Source organism: Anarrhichthys ocellatus, unplaced genomic scaffold (assembly GCF_004355925.1).
Source record: "Anarrhichthys ocellatus isolate YVR2014 unplaced genomic scaffold, GSC_Weel_1.0 scaffold8, whole genome shotgun sequence".
NCBI classification, from domain to species: Eukaryota; Metazoa; Chordata; class Actinopteri; order Perciformes; family Anarhichadidae; genus Anarrhichthys; species Anarrhichthys ocellatus.
Window position 1 is genome coordinate 5,670,579 of NW_022280038.1, and position 20,415 is coordinate 5,690,993.

A 20,415-nucleotide genomic window follows, 5' to 3' on the forward strand; every position below is an offset into this window, starting at 1 on the left:
GTGTGTATTGGGGGAAAGGATTGGCTGGAGAACCTCCAGCTCCACACTGAGGGCTACAGATTAAAAAAAAAACAGCACCTTTTTTTACCCCTCATCCCTCCTTATCACTCTGAAAATTCCTAGTGTGTAAAATTGAATTCCGACGGTATTTCCCAGGATGAAGATGAGAGGGCAGGGATTGAAGAAAACAATGTGGAGGAGCTGGGACGACTGCTCTTTAACACACTGCTCACACACTCACACATACTGACTGCAGACACAAGATAACGGTGTCTTCCTAGAAGAAAAGCAGAAGTGGACTCCCATTAAGCCAATGAGGCAAAGAAGAGACCACTTCCAGTATGAACCATGCAGATCTGGTAGAGCTGGTGGTCACACCCCAGCATTAACAATCGACAACAAGAATCTTACCTTACTCTTTTATTCCAGTCACATACAACCTGAGCCTGGAGCTATGTGCTAACAGGTGCTGCACAAGGATTTTATATTTTTTAATGAGCTCGAAGTGAAAAAAAACCAGCATATCTAATAATATGAAATATATCCACTGGCAAGAATCCATCACAATAAGTGCTCTTAGAGGAAAAATAATTAAACATTGAAAGAGGTTGAAGCATTTATGTCTGATAGGGGGTGGACAGCTGTAAAATAAGCTCCCCCCAAATAAAACGCTGGTGCTCAGCTTCAATTATAACTTCATTATTCAATTCAAATAAATCAAATATAAAAGAGTCCTTAATTTATAAAGACCGTTCTTGATTCACAGCTACCTGCTGAATTGGTTATCAATTTTAAAAAATGTGTTGTTCTCCATGTGAATATGGATACTATGGGCCACAGCACAGAGGAAATCCCGTCGCCACAGGAGCGAGCTGAAGCACCTCCTCTGAACCAGACTGAACCAGATCCTGCCCACTGACCCCCGGACAGGGATTACAATGTTGTGCGAGTCAGGACAGCCGGGCCATCACGCACCCTGCTGAGTGTGTCACTGACAACACCATTTATCCGGCCTTATAGACTCGAGCTGTCACACATAGCACACAGAATAACTCTGTTGAAAACACGGATATTTTATTGGTTTGTATAGTTCAAACTCAGCTGTATATTGTGGTGTGGCCAATACTGCCGTAATGACACAGAACGCGTTTATCACTAGTCGTTGACAGCACGGTGGGAAATTAATGGAGGCTTTAGGCAAAAAAGAACTGTCCATGTAATTAAAATGAGGGGGGAATATGCAGCTTGTATGTCTACACTTGCATCTCAATTGGTTATTTTTATTTCATGTTTTATTTTATTTAGTGAAATTAGACGAGATAACGCTTAGTTTATCTTTTATTTTGTTAAATGTATGCAACTTAGAGAAGGCTGGGCTATTTTTGCTCACGAAATAACAGTGAATATGGTCTGAATTAGCAAAATATGTCTCTTTCTTAAGCCATTTACCTTTCTATAATTTATATAGACTATTTATATAATTACAAATCTGTTTGTTACAAATTTGGTGAACTACCAATATGAATAACACAACCTGTAATTGGTCTGAAAAAGACGATAAAATACAGATTGAAGGCAAAAGATTTCATTGAGGTCCTTCCTGACCCGAAGCTGAGCAGGCGTTTGGTATGTGAGGGGTCCATTTCTTATGGGGGGCCAGCTAGCCAATCGTATTGCCCCGTAGCTGAAGTCCAGGCCATCCCAACAGCCCCTGCCACCTGTCCTTCAGCCTCACTCAGGGCGCGGGGAGAGGGTGACGGCCAGATGGCTCTTGAGGGCCAAGCAGCATCCTGAGTGCAGCATCCTCCCCCAACCTCAGAGCTGCATGCCTGGTCCCACCTCCATCCTCTGACCCCCCTCCCCTCTCCATCCCCAATCCAAACCCCTGAGTCCCAGCGCTCGTCAGTGCTGCATGACTGGGCAAACACAGCCCTTCACCAAAGTAAATCCCTCTTCTCTCCTCTGCAGCTGCCTGGTTTGTGAGAACAGCTTAGTCGGTTCCTAAAAGAGCCCTCATCTCTACTGGCAAAACAGCATTTATGACATTAAGATTTTCACTATCACAAAGTGCCAGAACCTGCTCCACATGCTGACTCTTTTTTTGGCTAAGTGGAACTCTTTAAAAGAAAATGGGCCACGTCTGCTTCAGCTACAGAGCACCTGAGCTAAGTCAGATAATGAGCGGCCACTAGATCACTAAAGATAGTAATCACTTATCTGAGTGATCCAGTCGGGGGCTGGCTGGAGAGGAGCAACTGTTAGAAGGGGGATAACGTCTACAATAGGTCCTAAATAATCTCACAAGGCTGCTCATTTGTCATCACACTGTCCTATCTCTCTGATATTACATCCAATTAGTTTCAGATAGCAGCGGTGCAGGGCGGCTGGCGCACGCAATCAATCAAACTCTGTCAATGACAAATCGTCACCCTTCTAGTCGCCCTCCTTCTCTAGGCAACAGGCCAACGAAACAGCAGAGAGACAATTCGGCGGAGGTGATCACCAAGTCTAATGATTGTCTCAACTTGGGGGTCGGAAACCAGCGTCAGCTCTCGCTGAGAGCGAAGAGATGCGTCATTATTCAAATCTGTATAGCAACAAATGACAACCGCAACTGGTCAAAGATGCACAGCAGACAGAGATATGCCCTTGACTGTTTGTTAGCTTGTTTCAGAGAATAGTGTAAGAGGGCACTGACTGCAGCAATCTGAGCACAGATGTTGTACTCCTAATGAACAGGTTGGCAGCTCAGGGAGGGTATGGACTCAGTGACCTTGCCCATATGTCCAGCTAAATGTCCACTTTTGGAGGAAACACTGTAGAGAAAGCAGTAAATGCAATTTTTCTGTTGCCGTGATTATATTTAGGAGCAAGCTAGTAATTTGATTTACACATTAACACCTTAACTGTTTCAGCATAAAGAGATTATCTGAGGAAGAAGGATCAACATGTCTGCTAGATATTTCACTGTCTTTAGCTGAAAAATTTCCACAGACAAATTTGTTTTGCTTAAACAACTCCTGTCAGAAGTCACCAGATGCACGGACCTGGATGTAGTAAAGTAGAAAAAAATGCCTCAGTGCAGTAGCATGTCAAATTTGGTCGAACGAGGTTCTTTAAAAATCCATATGAAGCAGGTAACTAGCAAATATAGTCTTCAGCTGTTCTACTGATCTCATACTTCCAGAAACGGAGGTGTTTCCATGTACACCTTTGCAGGTTGTCTGGGCTCAGCCTCAGGAACATGGTGAGGAGCTCCGACAACCCAGAAGGAGATAAAAGTAGAGATGCTGCAACTTTAGGTGGTTCAGTATCCGATCAGAATGCCTCATTCACACCTCCCTGTGGAGGTATTCTAGGCTCGTCCAATGGGGGGGGGGGGGGGTACCCTAGAGCAGATCAAGAATCTGCTGTTGGAGGGATTACATATCCAATCGGCCATGGGGTTCCCCGGTTGGAACTCGAGGTCGTAGCAAGGGAGAAGGGTGACTGGGCTCATATACCTAGGCTGAGGCTGCAGTCGCATAGTCAAAAAAGAAAGTCCTATATCTTTCCCTAACCACTTTTTGAGGTTATTAAGGAAAGATGTGGAGATTTCATAAGGACTAAGGAAAAGATAACCACGGTGCATAGAGAACTCCACTACTATTTGAAGAGTCTTATTTTTTAACTTTTCATAACACATAGAAAATGAGTACAATGACTTTGCTGTTTTCAATTTATCCATAGTATACAATTAATTAAAGAGCAACGCCGGATGTTATTGACGGCCGAACGGTGTGTGGCTTTTAATGTTGCTGTTGCAAGGAATGCTGTTGACCGGTTAGTCAACCTTCATTTCTCTAAAACAGATGCCTGTGCGTACGTGATTAAAAGCACCAACGCAAGTGCAGCGTTGTAATATGCACCACTGTAACGTGCTGCGTTGTCTGGTTCTGACTGTAACAGCAATATCTAAATATCACCAATGCAACAAATATAAAAAAAAATGTATTCCAGGGTGCACGTTTTGCTGTTAGAAAGACTGATTCAAACCAAAAGTCATTAGTTGGTTGCCAATTTCTCAAAATAGTTTCTAATGGCAACCCGGCAACCTTCACTATCAAGCCCTGATTTCACTCAGTTAGGAACCTTTCTAAGCAAAAAAGACTGCAACCGTAGCCTGCTGCCAACTGACAATGGATGGATGGATGGATGGATGGATGGATGGATGGGGGTGTTGCTGGTGAGCATGTTAGCGTACTTCAAAAAAAACGTAATACTATTCTGAAATTTGATAGCTTGCTGTCTTAAGATCATTTTAAAAATCAGATTTTAGATCACAGTATGGCTGACCATGATAGGGATAATTTGTCTTTGTGTTTGTGCAGGGTGACTCTACTGCTTCAATAAACAAAAAGAAAGAAACAAACAAAGCTCTTTGTCAGTTTATGTATTGACAAACCAGTGTCCCATCATGTCTTATTGGAGCTTGAAGTCATAGAGCCTGGCAGTGAAGAAACTAAGCTCTCTAACAGGCCTCTCCTGCTGAGTGTGAACTCTACCCTGAGGTTCAGGATTAAGGCCATCTCGTGAAAGAAACAAGCAAAGCCATGTAGGATCTCCCACTCATCTCTGTCTCTTAGCTAATTATGTGGCCGTTAGAGAATGACTGCAGCAGAGCACTCGGCGGCACACGTATCCGCTGAACACCTCATTATCCGACAGAACCGCACCCAGCCGTATCGAACGCCTCTTAATGAGCAGTCACAAATGACTAGGGAAAATAAATACCTAAATTCCAATGGTTCTGATGGAGCAATTAGTGTCAAATTCCCTTTCATCGTCAATGTACTGAATCAATAATAGATTCCATTACAGAATGCTCTTTGTCACCTTGTGAATGCCCTTCGTCATCTCTATCAGACGCCAGTGGAAGTGGTTGAGATCTACTGTCAAACTCTTTATTTTAAAAAAAACATACACTTTCTGTACTGTACTGTTCTGTCAGTGTTCTCCTAATTGCCTGTTTGAGGCACTTTCTCAGCATAACAAATTTCTGTTTAGTGTTACAACACTCTGGATGATAATAAAGATATCGTGATCGCTGCTTTCTCACCAAATATGTCTTTAGCTTTAAAACGTGACAAAGAGAAATACAAGGTTATGTCAACACTGTCTGCCCTGCTTCAACATGAATGCTGTAAATCTGTACTGTATCCACAACAACTCGGTGTGAGGTCAGGACATAAATCACACAGCAGTTTAATAACACAGAGTTCAATGTGTTTCATTAGTGCGCGTTCAAGAAACAGGCAGGGTTATGCCAACTGTCCCAATACACTGCTCAGACATTGTTAATCAAAGATCAGCTCACAGCTCCGTTTCTTTAACTGCGCTCCAATAAATCAAGCATGTCTGTCTGGACCTGCAGTTCAGAGGCATTTAAAGTGCTCCGACATAATTTCACTCAAATCTGTGATACAGAGGAGACGCAATGCATGAATCAAAAATGATGAATCTAATGTGGTACATGGTGCCATTGTCAGATGAAATACAACTTTTTAGCGACTAAAAGGGAACCTCTTATTTGAGATTTACAACATTACGTTCTTGAGGTTATCCATTACCTGACTATAATGTTGGAAGGAGTTACGGTCCTGCCTCTTTGTACTTCTTTAAGATGTCTTAAGACATTACAGATTTGGTTGAGACCTGTTGGAGAGGTCATTTTCTGCCTAAGGATCTTCTGATTAGCTTTTGAATGTGATGAAATTCACAATAATAAATGGTTGATTTGAGAGTAACATTTGTGGTGCATTTATGCTTGTGCTGACAGTCTGGGAACCCATCGGCTATCGGTCTGTCGACAGATGAGCCTCTCGAGGCTAGGGGATAAATTTCTGGGCTTCCGGTTCAGCCAGCGGATATACGGACCAAGACTTCCTTTTCCGTGCACCACTTGTTATTTACAGTCCGTTTAGCAATTTAGGATACAAGACCAGAGTTGGAGTTGAGAGACAACGTCTGCAACCAGATTGTTTCACAAGTAGCCAGTTTACAAATTAACTTTAAACCAATAAAAAGCGAGGAGGAGAAGAAGTTCCAATATTGCTTTCATGCCCATGTATTCCGCCTCTTTTCTCCACAAAGCCTGCTCGAACGTGATTGGTCAGTACTACTTGGAATACAAACGGAAACCACAACGCTTCCAATATCAAAATCTTGTCCCGTTGCCGACAGATTCTACAAATAAATTCAGAATCTTTTTATATGCTGATGGGGGTTGTCCATTATCTGAGACTTCATAGTCAGTCGGCTGCTTTTTATTGGACAATAAAACATGGAAGACAAAAACATTATTTTATGTAGATATTATGGAAAGCAAGAATTGTCCTGTTTTAGGTAGTCAAATAGTATTTAGTGCCATTAAAGCTTGAAGCTGATACTCCTCACAATGAATTTATATTTGAACCATTCTAAAATGTCACTCCGTGTGATGTCAAAAGAGGAAAAAGTCATTTCCAATCAGAAGAACTTTTCAGGAACCAAATACCAACTTCTGATGCTGTTGCTGCACAGACACTCAGTAGACAATACATACCAGGTGAATACACCCCCACTCCCCACTTATATTGATTTGAGTGTTGGTGGAGGTTTCAAACAGGTTCTGAAAAGGTTACGTCTCATGCAACTCTCATCCTCCCATTACGGCGAAAATCAGGAACATACAGTACAACCGACTCCTTTCGGGTCTCCTGCTGGACAATTCATGACACTAAAGATCCAATCACATGGAATACTAGTTCAATGAATACCAAATTATTACAAATAGGCAGGTTTCTGATCGGAGCAAAGTCTGCAGTAGTGCTCCATCAAACACTGAGCCTGCATGCACCACAATACAATACATCCCTGATTCTCCTCTAACGCTCTCTGCTTTCCCACGCAGGTCTATGATTGCTGCTCAATGAACATTAATATATAGAGCCGGGGACATGTAAGAGAGTAAATCTAGTTTCTACAAAGGGAACAAAATCCAATTACCTCCGACTGCGGCGACTATCACATATAGGATCTTGAACTCACGCAGCCTAGGTAACTGTCGGGGGACACTGAACCTTGCTGCACGGATGCCCAGGGTAATTCTCCAACAATGGGAGCCCGTGTGTCCATGTTACTACCTCAGTGCTTTCAATTTATTTAAGTCGTCTGATGTCCATTAAGAGGGAAGGTGCGTATTGGCTCAGTCTGCCACAACCTCTCTTCCCCGGAGACCGCCGAGCGTCTGGCCTCGTCTGGTCTCCGGTTGATGATGCCGCCACATTTGCGGCTGCAGCCGAGGCTTCTAATGAAATCTAGACGTGTCGCTGCTGATAACTCATCGAGCGTGCAAAGGGAAAAAGCTCACTGTATGAATGGCATAAGGGTTACACTAGACAGAATTGCTGTAACTCCCTTTGCTGCTGCTTGCGTGTCATCCAGAGAGAAGGCTGGGAAACTGGAAAACAGCAGCTGGGACTTTGGTCACATCAATTAATATTCATGTTCTACATAATCCCAGGTGACTAATTTAACACACCTGATCAAATCAATAATTTATGGGGGGAGGAAAGAAAATGAACCAGAACAAATCTGATCCCCGGCTCACCTACAGTAGTAAAGTCTTCACACCACATAAAACAGAACCAGACCAGACTCTAACACACCGTATTAGCTTCAACAGCTGTCCGATCCACAGCTGTCCTCAAGCCCTGACCCTACTAACCCAGGTGAGTTCACCTCAACTAGAGGATTTTGGGATCCCTCATGTTTTGCCACCTTAGCTGTGAATGCACTGTAAACAGAGCACTAAATGTATGGATCTATAAGCAGGGCTTATGCCATTGGCAACCATTTTTTTTTTTAAATTGGCAACCATTTCTTGGGCTTTGGCTAACATCAGAGGCAACAACTTTTAAAAAATAAAAAATATGGACGGCAAACAGAAAAACGTGCATCCTTGTCTCTGCAGCTGTATGTGAGAGGGGATTCAGCTGTCGTCTCTGGAAGTGGAGATGATGAACAAGCCGGTGTTGGTGTCATTTGAGGGACCAACAATCCAAGACTTCAATGCTGAAGGGCTAATGGATGTGTATCAGGACAAAGAAGGGACGCACAGGTAAGACTTTTTCAGTCCCAATATCAGCGTTTCATGAATAACACGTGTGCCTCACTGTGTAGAAGTGTCCAGCATCATTATTTTATGTGTTAGTCAACATCAGGCTTGACTTCAACATTGCTGTCTTAACTTTTTAAAACTAAATATAACAAATAAATACATATATAAATGTGCTAAATTGTTAAAATAATGATGTATACCAGATTGGCCCATTGTCATCCATATTGGATCCAGCTATTTGAGTCGGTCCGATATCGGTGTCCTGCGTCTGTAGCACAAAAGTCATTTTTGAGGGATTTGTGAAGAACACGACAACAGCTGCACTTATTTTGTATACCAGGAAATGAGTGTGGACACATTATTTGTTAAAAATGAAGATTAAAATTCTGAAATGAATCAGATAAAACATGCACAATATCAAATAATTCTGTTTGTTTACTGTGATAAAGTTTTTGTTTTTATGTCACATTTTCATTATCAATAACAGCATTGCTTTTAAAGGTTACTGTTGCACTCTGTATAAGTCAGTTGAATCAGCTTTCACTGCAGGCGGGCAGAAGAAATTCAGTCCGACTCCACATTAAAATGAAGACTCAATCAACACAGACATCTATTTGCCGTGTGCACAGCCTATCATAACAACTGCACATCCTCAGAGTGAGATAAAAGCTTTTGCTCAACCAGAACTACTGCAAGAAAATAAGCCATGTTTCTAGATGTATCTGATACAGAGTTGAGAGGGTTTATAAGCCCACGGAGCTGTCAATTACCTTTCAACTGCCTAACCATCTAATCCTTCATCTGAAGTGGTAAAAAAAAAAAAAAAGTGGGAAACTAGAGCTGTGAGGTTTGCATACGACAAAAGCACTACATCAACCTCGTGTGGAAAATGCAGAGCGAAGCTGAAACAGGGAAAATGAGTCACGGTATCAAGTACCCCATCAATCTTAACACAGACCGCTGGAGTAATTCTACACAACCACAATGCATCAAAGAAGACTTCACAGACGCCTCGACGCTTTCACCGAGTCTTTGGCTTTGAATCAATCCGGTTATGTGTCCTTTGACACCTGAGCAGGTACTCCCGGTGAAGGTCAGACTCGGTCACAATGCAATATTACCGATGACTTCAGCAAATATTTAAACCTCCATCAAGACAAAGTAAAGGCATTTTTTTGTTTTTTCAATGTGACAAATTGTGTTGGATCAGGGGATGATCTTTTAGAAAAGATTTCTTACAACATCCACTGGGGCTGAAGAGAAGCCAACTCTGTATGAACCTTTTCATCAAGTTAGGTAGCAATAGTTTTGTTGATGCATCAACCTATTCAGAATCCACTGTCAACATTAAAACTCTATATTCAGAGATTGTTTGTCCGCTCCCTTCCACCTCATGCACTCCTCAGCCATCACACAACACAGAGCAGACAGGTAGATAGATTTAAGAGGATCAGTCATTGACTCACCCTTTTCTGGTCCTCCAAGCCGTGCTGCACAGCTTTCCTCCTCTGGTGCTGCTGTGGACTCGCCTCTGCTCCTGCCTCCATCTTTCCATAAGTGAGTGAGTACTCAGGCTCTCCCCTCAGCTAAATATCCAGACTCTCTGGGAATTAAGGGAAATACCTGCTCAAAGTATTTAAGTCCCCTTCCCACTTGGTTCCCGGTTGTGGTGCATGAATTTCAACCCACCAAAAAAAAAAAAATGGGAAAAACTGTCTGTCCATCAACTTTGCTTCTTTGAAAAGGTGACACCCAATCTCTGGGAGGATCCGACCTCGGCCACACGCCTCGTCTCAGTCATACCGTCTCTTGGTGGTTCCTCTCTCTTCGTCCCGAGGGGCTGACCTGAAGCGAGCATCAGGGCGGAGAACGGGAACCTGAGATAACCAGGATGGTCCTCTCTCCCAAAACCATCATCGCTGCCATGGAGAGGAGGAAGTGATCATCGTGATCCTCTCTACTGCCCGAGATTTAATCTTAAAAAAAGAGGGCAGGTTTCAGTTTCAGAGGTCAAGTGTGGTATCCTGACAGTGAACAGGTGCTGGTGTGGAGAAATAAAACATTAAAGTAAGCATTAAAGCAAAGGCTGTGGTGTCAAAAAGACACATATTCAGTATCATACAGACATCCTAAATGCAGCCACTAGATAAACCGCATCTGATGAGAGACATATTTGAATTATTTCACAGTTCCTCCTGACTTGCAAAGTATCTCAATGTTTTGATGTACCATTTTTGTCTATTGCATCTAGGAAACAGTTCATTCGTGGGAGTGAATGACGAAAACCTTAGTTTACCTCTCTACAAACCGCCAGCTAATTGCTGCAGGTGTGAGCTTTTAACATTACGAAAAACACTCATTCAAACATGACTGGCTAACTTTTCTTTTGTTGGGCATAAACTTGCAATAGTGCTCTTGTAAACTGGAGCAAACACTTCGGCTGCGTGACGACAAAACAAGCATTAACTGAAGAGTTAGTAGTAACCTGGAACAAATCGCCTGCCGAGGGTTTGAGCTGCTGCAGCATCACTACAGCACAATCTGCGAGCCCTCATAGGCTGCATGACAGACTGGCTGCTGCGTTTCTGAGCTTAATGAATAATAACTGTTTGCCTTAAATTTAAGAACAATAAATAAACCAGACGTTAAAGAGCGGTACCTGCTCACCCAGCACTTCTCTGGTCCTTACCTCTCCGGTGGAGATGGTCTCTGCCTCGTGCCTCTCGCTGTCCGCTCCTCTCTAGCTGCGAAGCGGAGCAGCCAGGTGCTGCATTCACGCGCTGTCTGAAATGTTGCCCTGTCACTTGTCATTTCGCGTTTTATTTTTGTAGCAAAACGGTTTTCCCAAACGTTTTCTGTTTTTTTTACGAATGTGCTTTTAAGTGACTTGAAGTTCAAGTGGCTTTTAGGTTTTGTCGATTTTGTTCTGAGGCTGTTACAGTGTTTTGGATTTTGCAAAGCACTTTGCGACCTTGTTTTGCAACATATTGCAAAAGAACAATTTGTTGTTGTTATTATTTCAGAAACAAGGAGGGGCGAAAAACTATTTCTCAATGGTGTTTGACAGTTTTTAGAGATAGGCCTTGCTTTACAAGACATTTTACACTTCGGTAAATACATGCTGGATCTCTTGTGCGAACGATATATGTATTAACCATAAGCATGCCTTGGCCCAAGGCATACTTATACATACTTGTCTCTACCATAGATGTACATTGACTGTTTGTTATATTTTGGATACATTTTTTTGGATCAAATCCCTTTGAATTGCTGGCCTTATACCCAATTGGAGTGGTTGGCCTAATTTACGAGGAGCAACTGAAGGCAGCATCAGGGTCCCACTCGCTCTCTCTCTCTCGCAACCGTAACATTACGTCACTGTTCTCTCCCAGCATCCTTGAAGTCGCCCGTGGGTTTCCATGGTGACTCCCGTTAAGCGGGGCTCTACCGCCACCTAGCTTCGAAACAGAGACATGTCCGCTGTCTGCTGACCTGGAGTCAATTAAATGAATCTATCAATCTAACTGTGCCCCTAGCTCTGACTACCGTGTCATCGTGATTATCCGGTTGACAATGTGATCACATTAAGTTTTAATATGCACTGATTAATTTTTGTTCAATCATTTAATTAGACTTTTTTTTCCCCGTGTAAAAGGAATGGTCTGATTTGATTAAGTGTTCAATAGGAAGCAGTCTTTAGAGGCACAAACAGCGCCGTGGTGGTTAATTGAAAATAAAGCAGCACTTAAATTAGAGCTGAAACAATTAGTCGATACACAGAAAATAATTATCTGAAATGTATCAATTAATTTTTCCATCATTGAATGTCATAGACGGGCTGGTTGTCTTGTCTTTTCTGGTAATTCATTATAATAAACTAACTATAACTATATTTGGGTTTTGGACTGTTGGTCAGATCAAACCAGACATTTGAAAACACCACCTTGTGCTCTGGGATTATTTGACAAATAACAGATTAGCAGAGCAAACATTTGCTGTGTTGGGCAGGACCCTATGCGGGCCACCTATGCCTCTAACGCCTACCCCCTACCCTGCATTGTGTATGTAGCCTACTGCCACCTCCATGTGTGCCCGCAGCGTCATTCTTTCAGACTCTTAAACCAAACACAAACTGCTGGAATAACCTGGCAGCAGCCCCAATAGATCTGAATTACTTGAAGTTGTACTTTTGTGGGGAAAATTCCCCAAGCAAAATAAAATCAACTACCAAAACAATGACCTGCAGTTCATCTAGGACCTTTGGTACTATAAACTACACAGACTACTTGAAGGAGGTTTCTTCCAGCACATGAGTACTGGTTGTTCTTTAAGGTTAAGTTTTCCATTAAAAGTGAAATATGTGCTTATTAGCAGTATTTTTCATGATAATGTTGCTGCAAATCTGCCATTTCATCAATAGAGTGCTGCAGGAATGAAACCTGAAACCCGAAAATGAGTTAGTATTTTTACACTTCCTGTCCCCTCCCCCTCAAAAGTCATTGGGGTTTTACCAATGGGTTAAGTAAGGTCTGTGTTCTATACATAAAAAACATTAGTAAACACCTGTCTCCTGAATTTTGAAGCTATTGCTAACAAGTGGCTATTTTAGACTACCATTTTGAAGCCTTGACTTTGCCGATTTCGGTTTCTAACTAACACCGGCCCCTCTCTTCATTAACTATTTAGCTTGCTTGACTACCGCTCCACTGTCTCTCACTCTCTATCTCACTGGCTGGCTCGTTGAACCGGAGAGGAGGGCCGAATTATGAATGCTGTGTGATTACAAACAGAAACTGACAATTCAACTACATATTACACCTTTAAGACCATAAACAAATTATTTATATTTGAGAAAAGTTTCCTTTCTCTCAGCCTTCTTCAATAACCTTGGTGTGGCCTAAAAAAAACATGTCATCCCTGCAGCACTCTATGGGGGCACAGCCACTGTTTACCCAGGCCCCTATAAATGTTTAATCCAGCCATGCTCCCTGCAGGGTTACCATCCCAATATCAAGGGAGATTCCAAAACACATTGCATTTGCACACTTGTAGAACATATAAGCCTTTTACCATTGTTGTTTCACATTAAAAATAAATAAAAACTCATCATAGATTTGTCAAATCTAGACTGGAGATCATACTGGAGATGTAGGCAACGTGTTCTCTGGCCCCGCCTCTCTCCCACAGGAAGGAAGTGGACGTCGGGGATGCGCTCGCTTGACGTCAGCGCGCGTGCTCATACGGGGCGGGACCAGCGCTGGCCGTCACGATGGTCATCCAAACTTTTCACTTCTGTAGTAAAGTTGACCAGGAGGCTCCTCCTCACGAGCAAGAGAAAAAAACAAGAACAGTTACGATTTCACTTTAGGGGTATGCTTGGGATTTTATTCTTATATTAAAATCTTAATTTTATATTTTGGAAGTAACGTGAAGATGGGACGTGTTTGACGTATTTGGGTAAGTCTGCACGTATCTGTGTGTTTTATCTAGCGAACCGTATGGACGGTTTTTATTTTTTATTTAATCCTTAAATAGATCAAGATGTTTCCTTTAACTGGAGCTTTGGTTTTGGTGTGTCTGTGTTACCGCCTTCACTTGCTGGCCGTTTAACGTACGTTAACGTATCTGGCCGCAGTGTGTTTTAAAGGAAAGCCGTTGTGAAGTTTCTGGATTATCCGGTTTTACTAGGTTTGTTAACGTTAACTTTGCTGCTGGCTACGTGACACGAACATTAACTTTAGTGGGGGGTGTACGCTTCTCGAACAAGTCACCGTATAAATGCAACACTCTCACCGTAGTAACGAATTCAGACTTTAGCCACAAGCTTATCTTAGTTTAAAGCGAGTCGTCGCTGTTCCGCGCCAAGGATTTCAAAAAACTGTTTACCTGCGCGGGACAGGCTTTCCGCTTGCCTCGCGCGGCGCTCCCATTGGCTACTTCCGAGAAAAAAGGGCGGCACCGCTGCGTCTGTTAGGCCCGGCGATTTGATGGAATGCACGTCAGTTACCGCCAATATGAATCTGGTGTTTAGATTAGATTTAAACGTATTATGTGATACATTTTAAAAGGAACGGCGGGGGTACAGCTAATTAAACCATCGGTATGTGCTTAATCTAGTTTATTATTGTCACGTTTCTTATTTTAACGTATCCGACAAATTAATTTCACTAAAGAAGCGGTAAGGATGTCTGCGAAAACATGTAAGTAAACTAAAGAGGTTACTAATGTAGCTAAAAAAAACTACATAGGTTTAAGATATATTAATGCTAATTAACATGGTCGATAAACTACAACAACAAAGTATTAAAAATTCCTTTGTGCGATTTTGTTAGTTGGAAAAAAAGGTTGAATAGATAAGTTAATTGTTGATTTTTTCACCAATACTGTTTCTAATATTTACTATCATATCTGAATATATAGCTGTGTTAATGACTAGCTAACGGTAGCTAATATGATCCTAATTCAATTCTTATGTTAAGGTGGATGGGCTTCTACATCCTTATCATTGTCTTTTTGTTTTCTTTATTTTTTTCTGACTAGGATGGTTGCTTTGTTGCACCCCAGGTTCCGGTAAATACTCCAAAGACGACATCTCGTCCGTGTGCAGCGTCAGTGGAGAACCAGCTCGCCATGAGTCCCCTCACTACACCTAAAAAGGGAAGGGAAGTAGGCTCCGTGGACCCCTGGACGCCGACCTCCAACCTTAAAATGCTCATCAGCGCTGCTAGTCCTGACATCAGGAACCGAGAGAAGGAGCTGTGCATGGACAATGACGGGCGGGACAGTCTTGAAGCTTCACAGGTACAGAAAAAAAAAAAACATCAACACGGGATAGACGCTTACTTATAAGTCAAAGGCGCTCAAAGGAATACATTTCTTAACTGTTCTCTTCCCTTAGGACACTGAAAATGGAGAAGAGTCAGAGAAAATGATCAGCAGGAAGGAGAAGAGTCTGGGTTTGCTCTGTCATAAATTCCTCGCCCGCTACCCAGATTACCCAGACCCTGGCCTCAACAACGACATCTGCCTGGATGACGTGGCCACTGAGCTCAGTATGTTTTCTTTATCACCTATTGGTTGTAGAGGATTAAGTAATAAGATCACAATCAATGCCAGATACATACACTGTTTCTTTCACTATTTGTGATACTAGCTCAGTTATTAACTTGCATTTTTTTTTTTTTTGCCTTTTGTGTGTTTTCTCTTCTGTCCGCTCAGGCGTAGAACGCCGGCGCATCTACGACATCATGAACGTGCTGGAGAGCCTGCACATGGTGAGCCGCTCCGCCAAGAACCGCTACACGTGGCACGGGCGGACCAACCTGGCTCAGACTCTGGCCATTTTGAAGCAGGTGGGCGAGGAGCAAAAGTACGGCCAGCAGATGCTGCACATCCGGCAGCGTCTCCTGGACAAGGAGTTTGACTTCGACGGGGAGGAGAAGGAGAACGAGGAGGTGGTGGAGCTGGAGACCGGGGAGCATGGGCAGAAGGAGCTCTTCTTTGTGGAGCTTCCAGGAGTAGAGTTCAAAGCAGGTGAGAAGCTGTTTGTCATACTTTAGGCCGGATTCTTCGGTCCTTGATGTCCATGTTTTGTGGCGCAGTAATCTGATATCTTTTTCCTGTCCAGCCTCTGTTAACAGTCGGAAGGACAAATCTCTGAGGGTGATGAGCCAGAAGTTTGTCATGCTCTTCCTGGTGTCTAATCCTCGCGTGGTCAGTCTAGACGTGGCCGCCAAGATCCTGATTGGAGAGGACCAGGGCGCCGATCAAGACAAGAGCAAGTTCAAGAGTGAGTCCAGAGCCTGCTAGATGGAGGGTTGTTTAAAGTCCTAGTAAAATGATGCTGATGTTGGTTTTAGAACTTCCTTGCACTGTAAAGCTATTTAAAACCTTTGAAAAAGTCTATACAAAATACATTTATTACCAGTTTAACATTATTTAAGTCAGTATTATTATTGCACAATTACTGCAATCTATACTCAACCATACCCACGCGGCATGTGGGTTTAAAAAAGCTGGAGTGATGTCAAGTTGAAGTTTTAGACGCCGTGTCATGTGTGAATTCTGTCAGAATATGTTCTGCGTCTCTGTATCTGCAGGTGATAATCTTGATGTTTTTTGTTTCACGTGTGTTTTACAGCCAAAGTGCGCAGGCTGTATGATATCGCTAATGTGCTGCGCAGCCTGAAGCTCATCGAGAAAGTCCACGTGACAGAGACGAGGGGGAGGAAACCGGCCTTTGAATGGGTCGGCCCCGAAGAATTCCCACAAGTCAAAGGTATCGCGGACCTCTTTCCCGCCATTTACTTATTATTCATATTTCGGTCCATATATTTCCGGTCTTTACTGCCAGTGCTGCTGACGGTATGTTAAATTAGTATCTCCTAGTTTCACAGACTAAACATTTACCTCTTGTTTCAGACTTGGAGAGCTCCACATCCGAATTCTCAACCACAAAGAAAATTGTTCTGGAGTCCCGTGCATCTTTAGACAACTGTGCCAAAAAGCTATTTTCCTCGCCGGGGGCCAAACGCAGCTTCACCCGGCACCCCTCCCTCATAAAGCTGGCCAAGAGCATTCAGGACGACCGCCGGAAGATCAATTCTGCCCCCAGCAGTCCTGTCAAGAGTTTCCTCAGTGAGTAAAGAAGTCTCTCAGGACGAGGCTGTGTGTGCGGTGTATGTTTGTGAATAGTGTGACGACACAGTCTTCTCCTCTTTTATCATCAGGCGATTCAAACACTTCCTCCCGAAACAAAATGGCCCAACTTGCTGCTATTTGTAAGATCGAGCTTGACCAGAAGTCATCGTAAGTTTGGATTCATTTGGACTGTTATTCAACCTAAATAACAACCCATTCAGACACTGATGTGGTTTAAACATGTGATAGAATTTGTTGATTGGTCCTCTATACTTGCAAACTACAGGTTCAGCTCCCAGCAGTTTTGTATTAAGATCATTGTAGATCTCTAGATTGTTAAACGAGAGTCCCGCTTCTGTTCCAGGACCGGAGCTGAGGCTCCAAAGCCCGCCGCCGCCGCTGCTGCTGCTGAGACAGACACTGCTGCTATGAGAGAAGAGCCGACCTCGTCTGTTTCGATGGAGCCGCCTCAGGCCCCGTTACTAACTCCACCCCCAGAGACGGGAGTCAGCGCTGCGGTCCACCTCACCCCCAACGCAGCCCTGGCTGCGGGCTCCGTCGCCTACCTCCCCGCCCAGTGTTCGCCCCTGATCCCCGTCCTGCTGCAGCAGCAGCGGGGGGGCGTGCCCTACGCCGTGTATTTGCAATCTCCTTCCCCGAGGCCGAACCCTCTGGTCCGGCCGCAGCCGACCAGCCTCGCCGTGCGCTCCATGACCTTTGAGGACAAGACCGGGCAGAGCCCCACGGGCCAGTGTGCAGCTAGGAGCATGCCGGCCGTCAGGGCGTTGGACGTCAGCCCCTTGGTGCTGAAACGGTTGCTTTTAGATTCATCCTTAGAGAGCAGCCCCTCAAAAGCCAAGAGGATGGACCCCAACTGTAAGGTAAATAATACATCTACATTTATACAACATTCTGATTGAGTGTTGCAAGTGGCTGGTCTTTTGCAAAAAAAAACAACATCAACCGGCATGTGGTTATAAAACAGATGATGAGACAAAATCACGTTAAAAATGTTTGTTAAGCAGTTATTTATTTCGGACATACAGTACTTCTCTTCCCCCCCTTTGCCCTCCTGTAGGACACGTCTCCAAAACTGTGCGACATCCTCCAGGCCCGTCTGAAGGCTCGTCGCGGCAGTCAGCTCTCGAGCCGGCCCTCGCCCCGAGCCCTCCACCTGGACCCGGAGTTTGTCAACACCCCCGGCGGCGCTGCAGCGCATCAGACACTAGAGCAGGCCTTAGAGACCTTCCTGGACAGAGAGGACAGGGCGGCGAACTCGGACAGCGAGGCCGGATTAACACCCGTCAGAGTCGTTCCGCTCACGCCAGGACACCTCCACACCGAGGTGAACACACAAACACAATGCTGACTGGGCTTCAGTTAACAGCAGAACGCCTTTTGTTGTGTTTGTCGATTCAACGGCAGTATGTGTGACTTTTATTTTTCTGCCTGTCCAGACTTTAATACCAGCCGGATACCTGATCCCAATCTCCCAGCAGTCCCTCATCAGCTACAACTCAGCAATTCAAGATTCAGGCAGAGAAAGCAACAAGGCCTCAACTCCCACTTACAACATCTACCAAACACCAACCGCAGGTAAAGACGTCATAGAAGTTGATTTAAGGTCTCAGAGTGCACCTAGATTTAGTCTTTTTTTGTCCTTAGTCTTTTGTTCACACGATTGTGGGAAATTCCTGCATGTGATTGATTTTATTATCAGTTAATTTGTTGGTACTCCTTTAGTCGATCATTCATTTTGTCTCTACACATGTTTTATGTTGTCATCAACAGGCTCCAGACCTGCCCTCGCCCAGGAGATCACGCCCATCAGCCTTCGTTTCCACAGACCCGCTGCTGCCGCCTCGCCACACGCCATCCAGCAGGCCCACCGCCTCCACAGCCCCAGTCCTGCCATCCTCAACTTCACCCTGCAGAACCTGGGCCTGATCTCCGGCTCCAGTCCAGGAAACGCTTTCACCGCCCCCCAGACTCCAGAGTGTGCCAACACCCTGGCCAGCCCGCTGGCTCTGCAGCAGAGGGGCATGGTCTTCATCAAACCGGTGTCCCCTGTGCCTGTCCAGCAGTCTGTGTCGGGGCAGCCAATGGCCCTGTTTAGTGTACAGCAGGTAAAAAAAACAGTAACTTCCCTGCTTTTCAACTGGAGATGTACAGATTGCATTTATCATGGCTGATTCCGACTTTCTTTCTTCCTAAGAAGTATAATTGACAGCATACACAAATACTAGAGTAACTTTTCTGTCATGTGAAATAGAAATTCAATAGTGTATTTTGATAATAAAACATTGACAATTAAATAACTGTCACAAACAGCTGACCGCCGGCCGATCGATCAGTGCATCGCTACATTCAACCCTTTAAAAAAACAGTTATATACTGTCTTCTGAGGAGCTTTGTCAAGTCTGAGCAGTCATTTGAGTCAGAGTAATAGTACTACAATACTTGAGAAAGAGAGGAAGTCTTAATATTTTACTTTGAGTTTTGAAACACTTGATAAAGTGATTGACGTTCTTCAACAACCCGTCGATATATTTTGTTAATTTGTACTCTATAAGACGTCAGGAGTATTTCACATTCAGCCTGTGAACCAATGCAACCCGTTTGTGTTTTTAAAGGGTCTAGTCAGCATGTGTCGTCGTGCAGATGGTTTAGATTTCGAGTTATCTGCATCGGGAAACTTGAAACCTTGCTGTCAGTAGTTTTCATGAGGACTCCAGTGAGGTCTGCGGAGTAACGGGGACAACTAGTTGCTTTTTGATCTGGTTGAACTTGTCCTTTACAATGAAAGACTAACTGAAGATTGTGTGTCGTCCAGCCTCTGATGACCACCCCCAACGGGACGGGGCTCCCCCAGCAGAGCTTCTTCCACACGCCGGTCCCCGTCTCCCCCCTGGCTGCGATGGTCACCACCGGTGGACACCTGGCCACCAAAACTGTTTACGTTCCTCAGAGGAAGCTGGACGTTGCCACTGAGGACTCCTGAGGGAAGCCCCCTGATGACTGTGTACATGATGTGTGTTGTGGGTGGGTGACTGTCTTTTTTTCTGTCTGTTTGAGCATTTCACAGTATTCATTACCTCTGAACATTTCACCACCTTCATTCTGGTCACAGCCAGCTCTAAAAGTAGCTGCTATGCAGACTTTGGCCCAGTGGACACATTTCAAACCAAGTTCTCCGGATACTCATGAACACGGTTATGCTCATTGTGATGCTGGTAGAAACTTTGTTGATTCTTTTTTTTTTTTTTTTCTTTCTTTTAGTTATTTCTGCTAATATGGGCGATGTGATCACCAATTTCCTTTTCTTCAAATTACCAAGAGTAGTCAAAACTCACACTTAAGTAACATGGACATTGTCGACCGAAAGGCGGGTTTGATTGGGCGCATTGTTGATTGATCATTTTGTCTCCAAGTTAAACCTAATGAGAGGACTTTTGCACAAATGTACATGTTAACTGTTACGCCTGTTAAAAATGGATTTGTTAAGAATATGTGAATGTGTGTGATTCTAAGGTTTATCAGACGAGTTTAATTTATAAGGAAATCACCTTTGTTTTCTGATGTCCTGCTAAATGTAAAATGCTAATTGAATTACATTTTTTCTATGAACATGGTGT

The 20,415-nt window shown here is 43.7% G+C and overlaps 2 protein-coding genes across 6 annotated transcripts in view; one reads left to right on the forward strand and one right to left on the reverse strand.

The window, feature by feature from the left end:
* Positions 1-10,897, reverse strand: part of nav2a (neuron navigator 2a) — a 212,503-nt gene extending 201,606 nt beyond the window's left edge. Inside the window, exons 1-2 of the mRNA XM_031848286.1 lie at positions 10,830-10,897; positions 9,607-10,116 (exon numbers count right to left, since the gene is read on the reverse strand). Of these exons, the coding sequence (XP_031704146.1) occupies positions 9,607-9,687 (81 nt within the window). The 5' untranslated portion in view covers positions 9,688-10,116; positions 10,830-10,897. The remainder of the gene's footprint in view (positions 1-9,606; positions 10,117-10,829) is intronic.
* Positions 10,898-13,398: 2,501 nt separating this feature from the next.
* On the forward strand, positions 13,399-20,407 carry e2f8 (E2F transcription factor 8). 5 transcript variants are annotated; one of them, XM_031848635.1, is made up of 13 exons: positions 13,399-13,597; positions 14,681-14,941; positions 15,039-15,192; positions 15,359-15,673; positions 15,768-15,929; positions 16,281-16,418; positions 16,562-16,777; positions 16,870-16,948; positions 17,145-17,661; positions 17,859-18,125; positions 18,238-18,376; positions 18,572-18,906; positions 19,614-20,407. In XM_031848635.1, the coding sequence occupies exons 2-13, from the start codon at positions 14,771-14,773 to the stop codon at positions 19,779-19,781; spliced, it is 2,661 nt and encodes an 886-aa protein (XP_031704495.1). In that variant the 5' UTR covers positions 13,399-13,597; positions 14,681-14,770; the 3' UTR covers positions 19,782-20,407. The 5 variants fall into 5 exon arrangements, with proteins under 5 accessions (XP_031704495.1, XP_031704500.1, XP_031704496.1 ...); XM_031848640.1 differs by having other exon boundaries at positions 14,705-14,941; XM_031848636.1 differs by lacking the exon at positions 13,399-13,597 and adding an exon at positions 14,125-14,340.
* Positions 20,408-20,415: the final 8 nt, after the last annotated feature.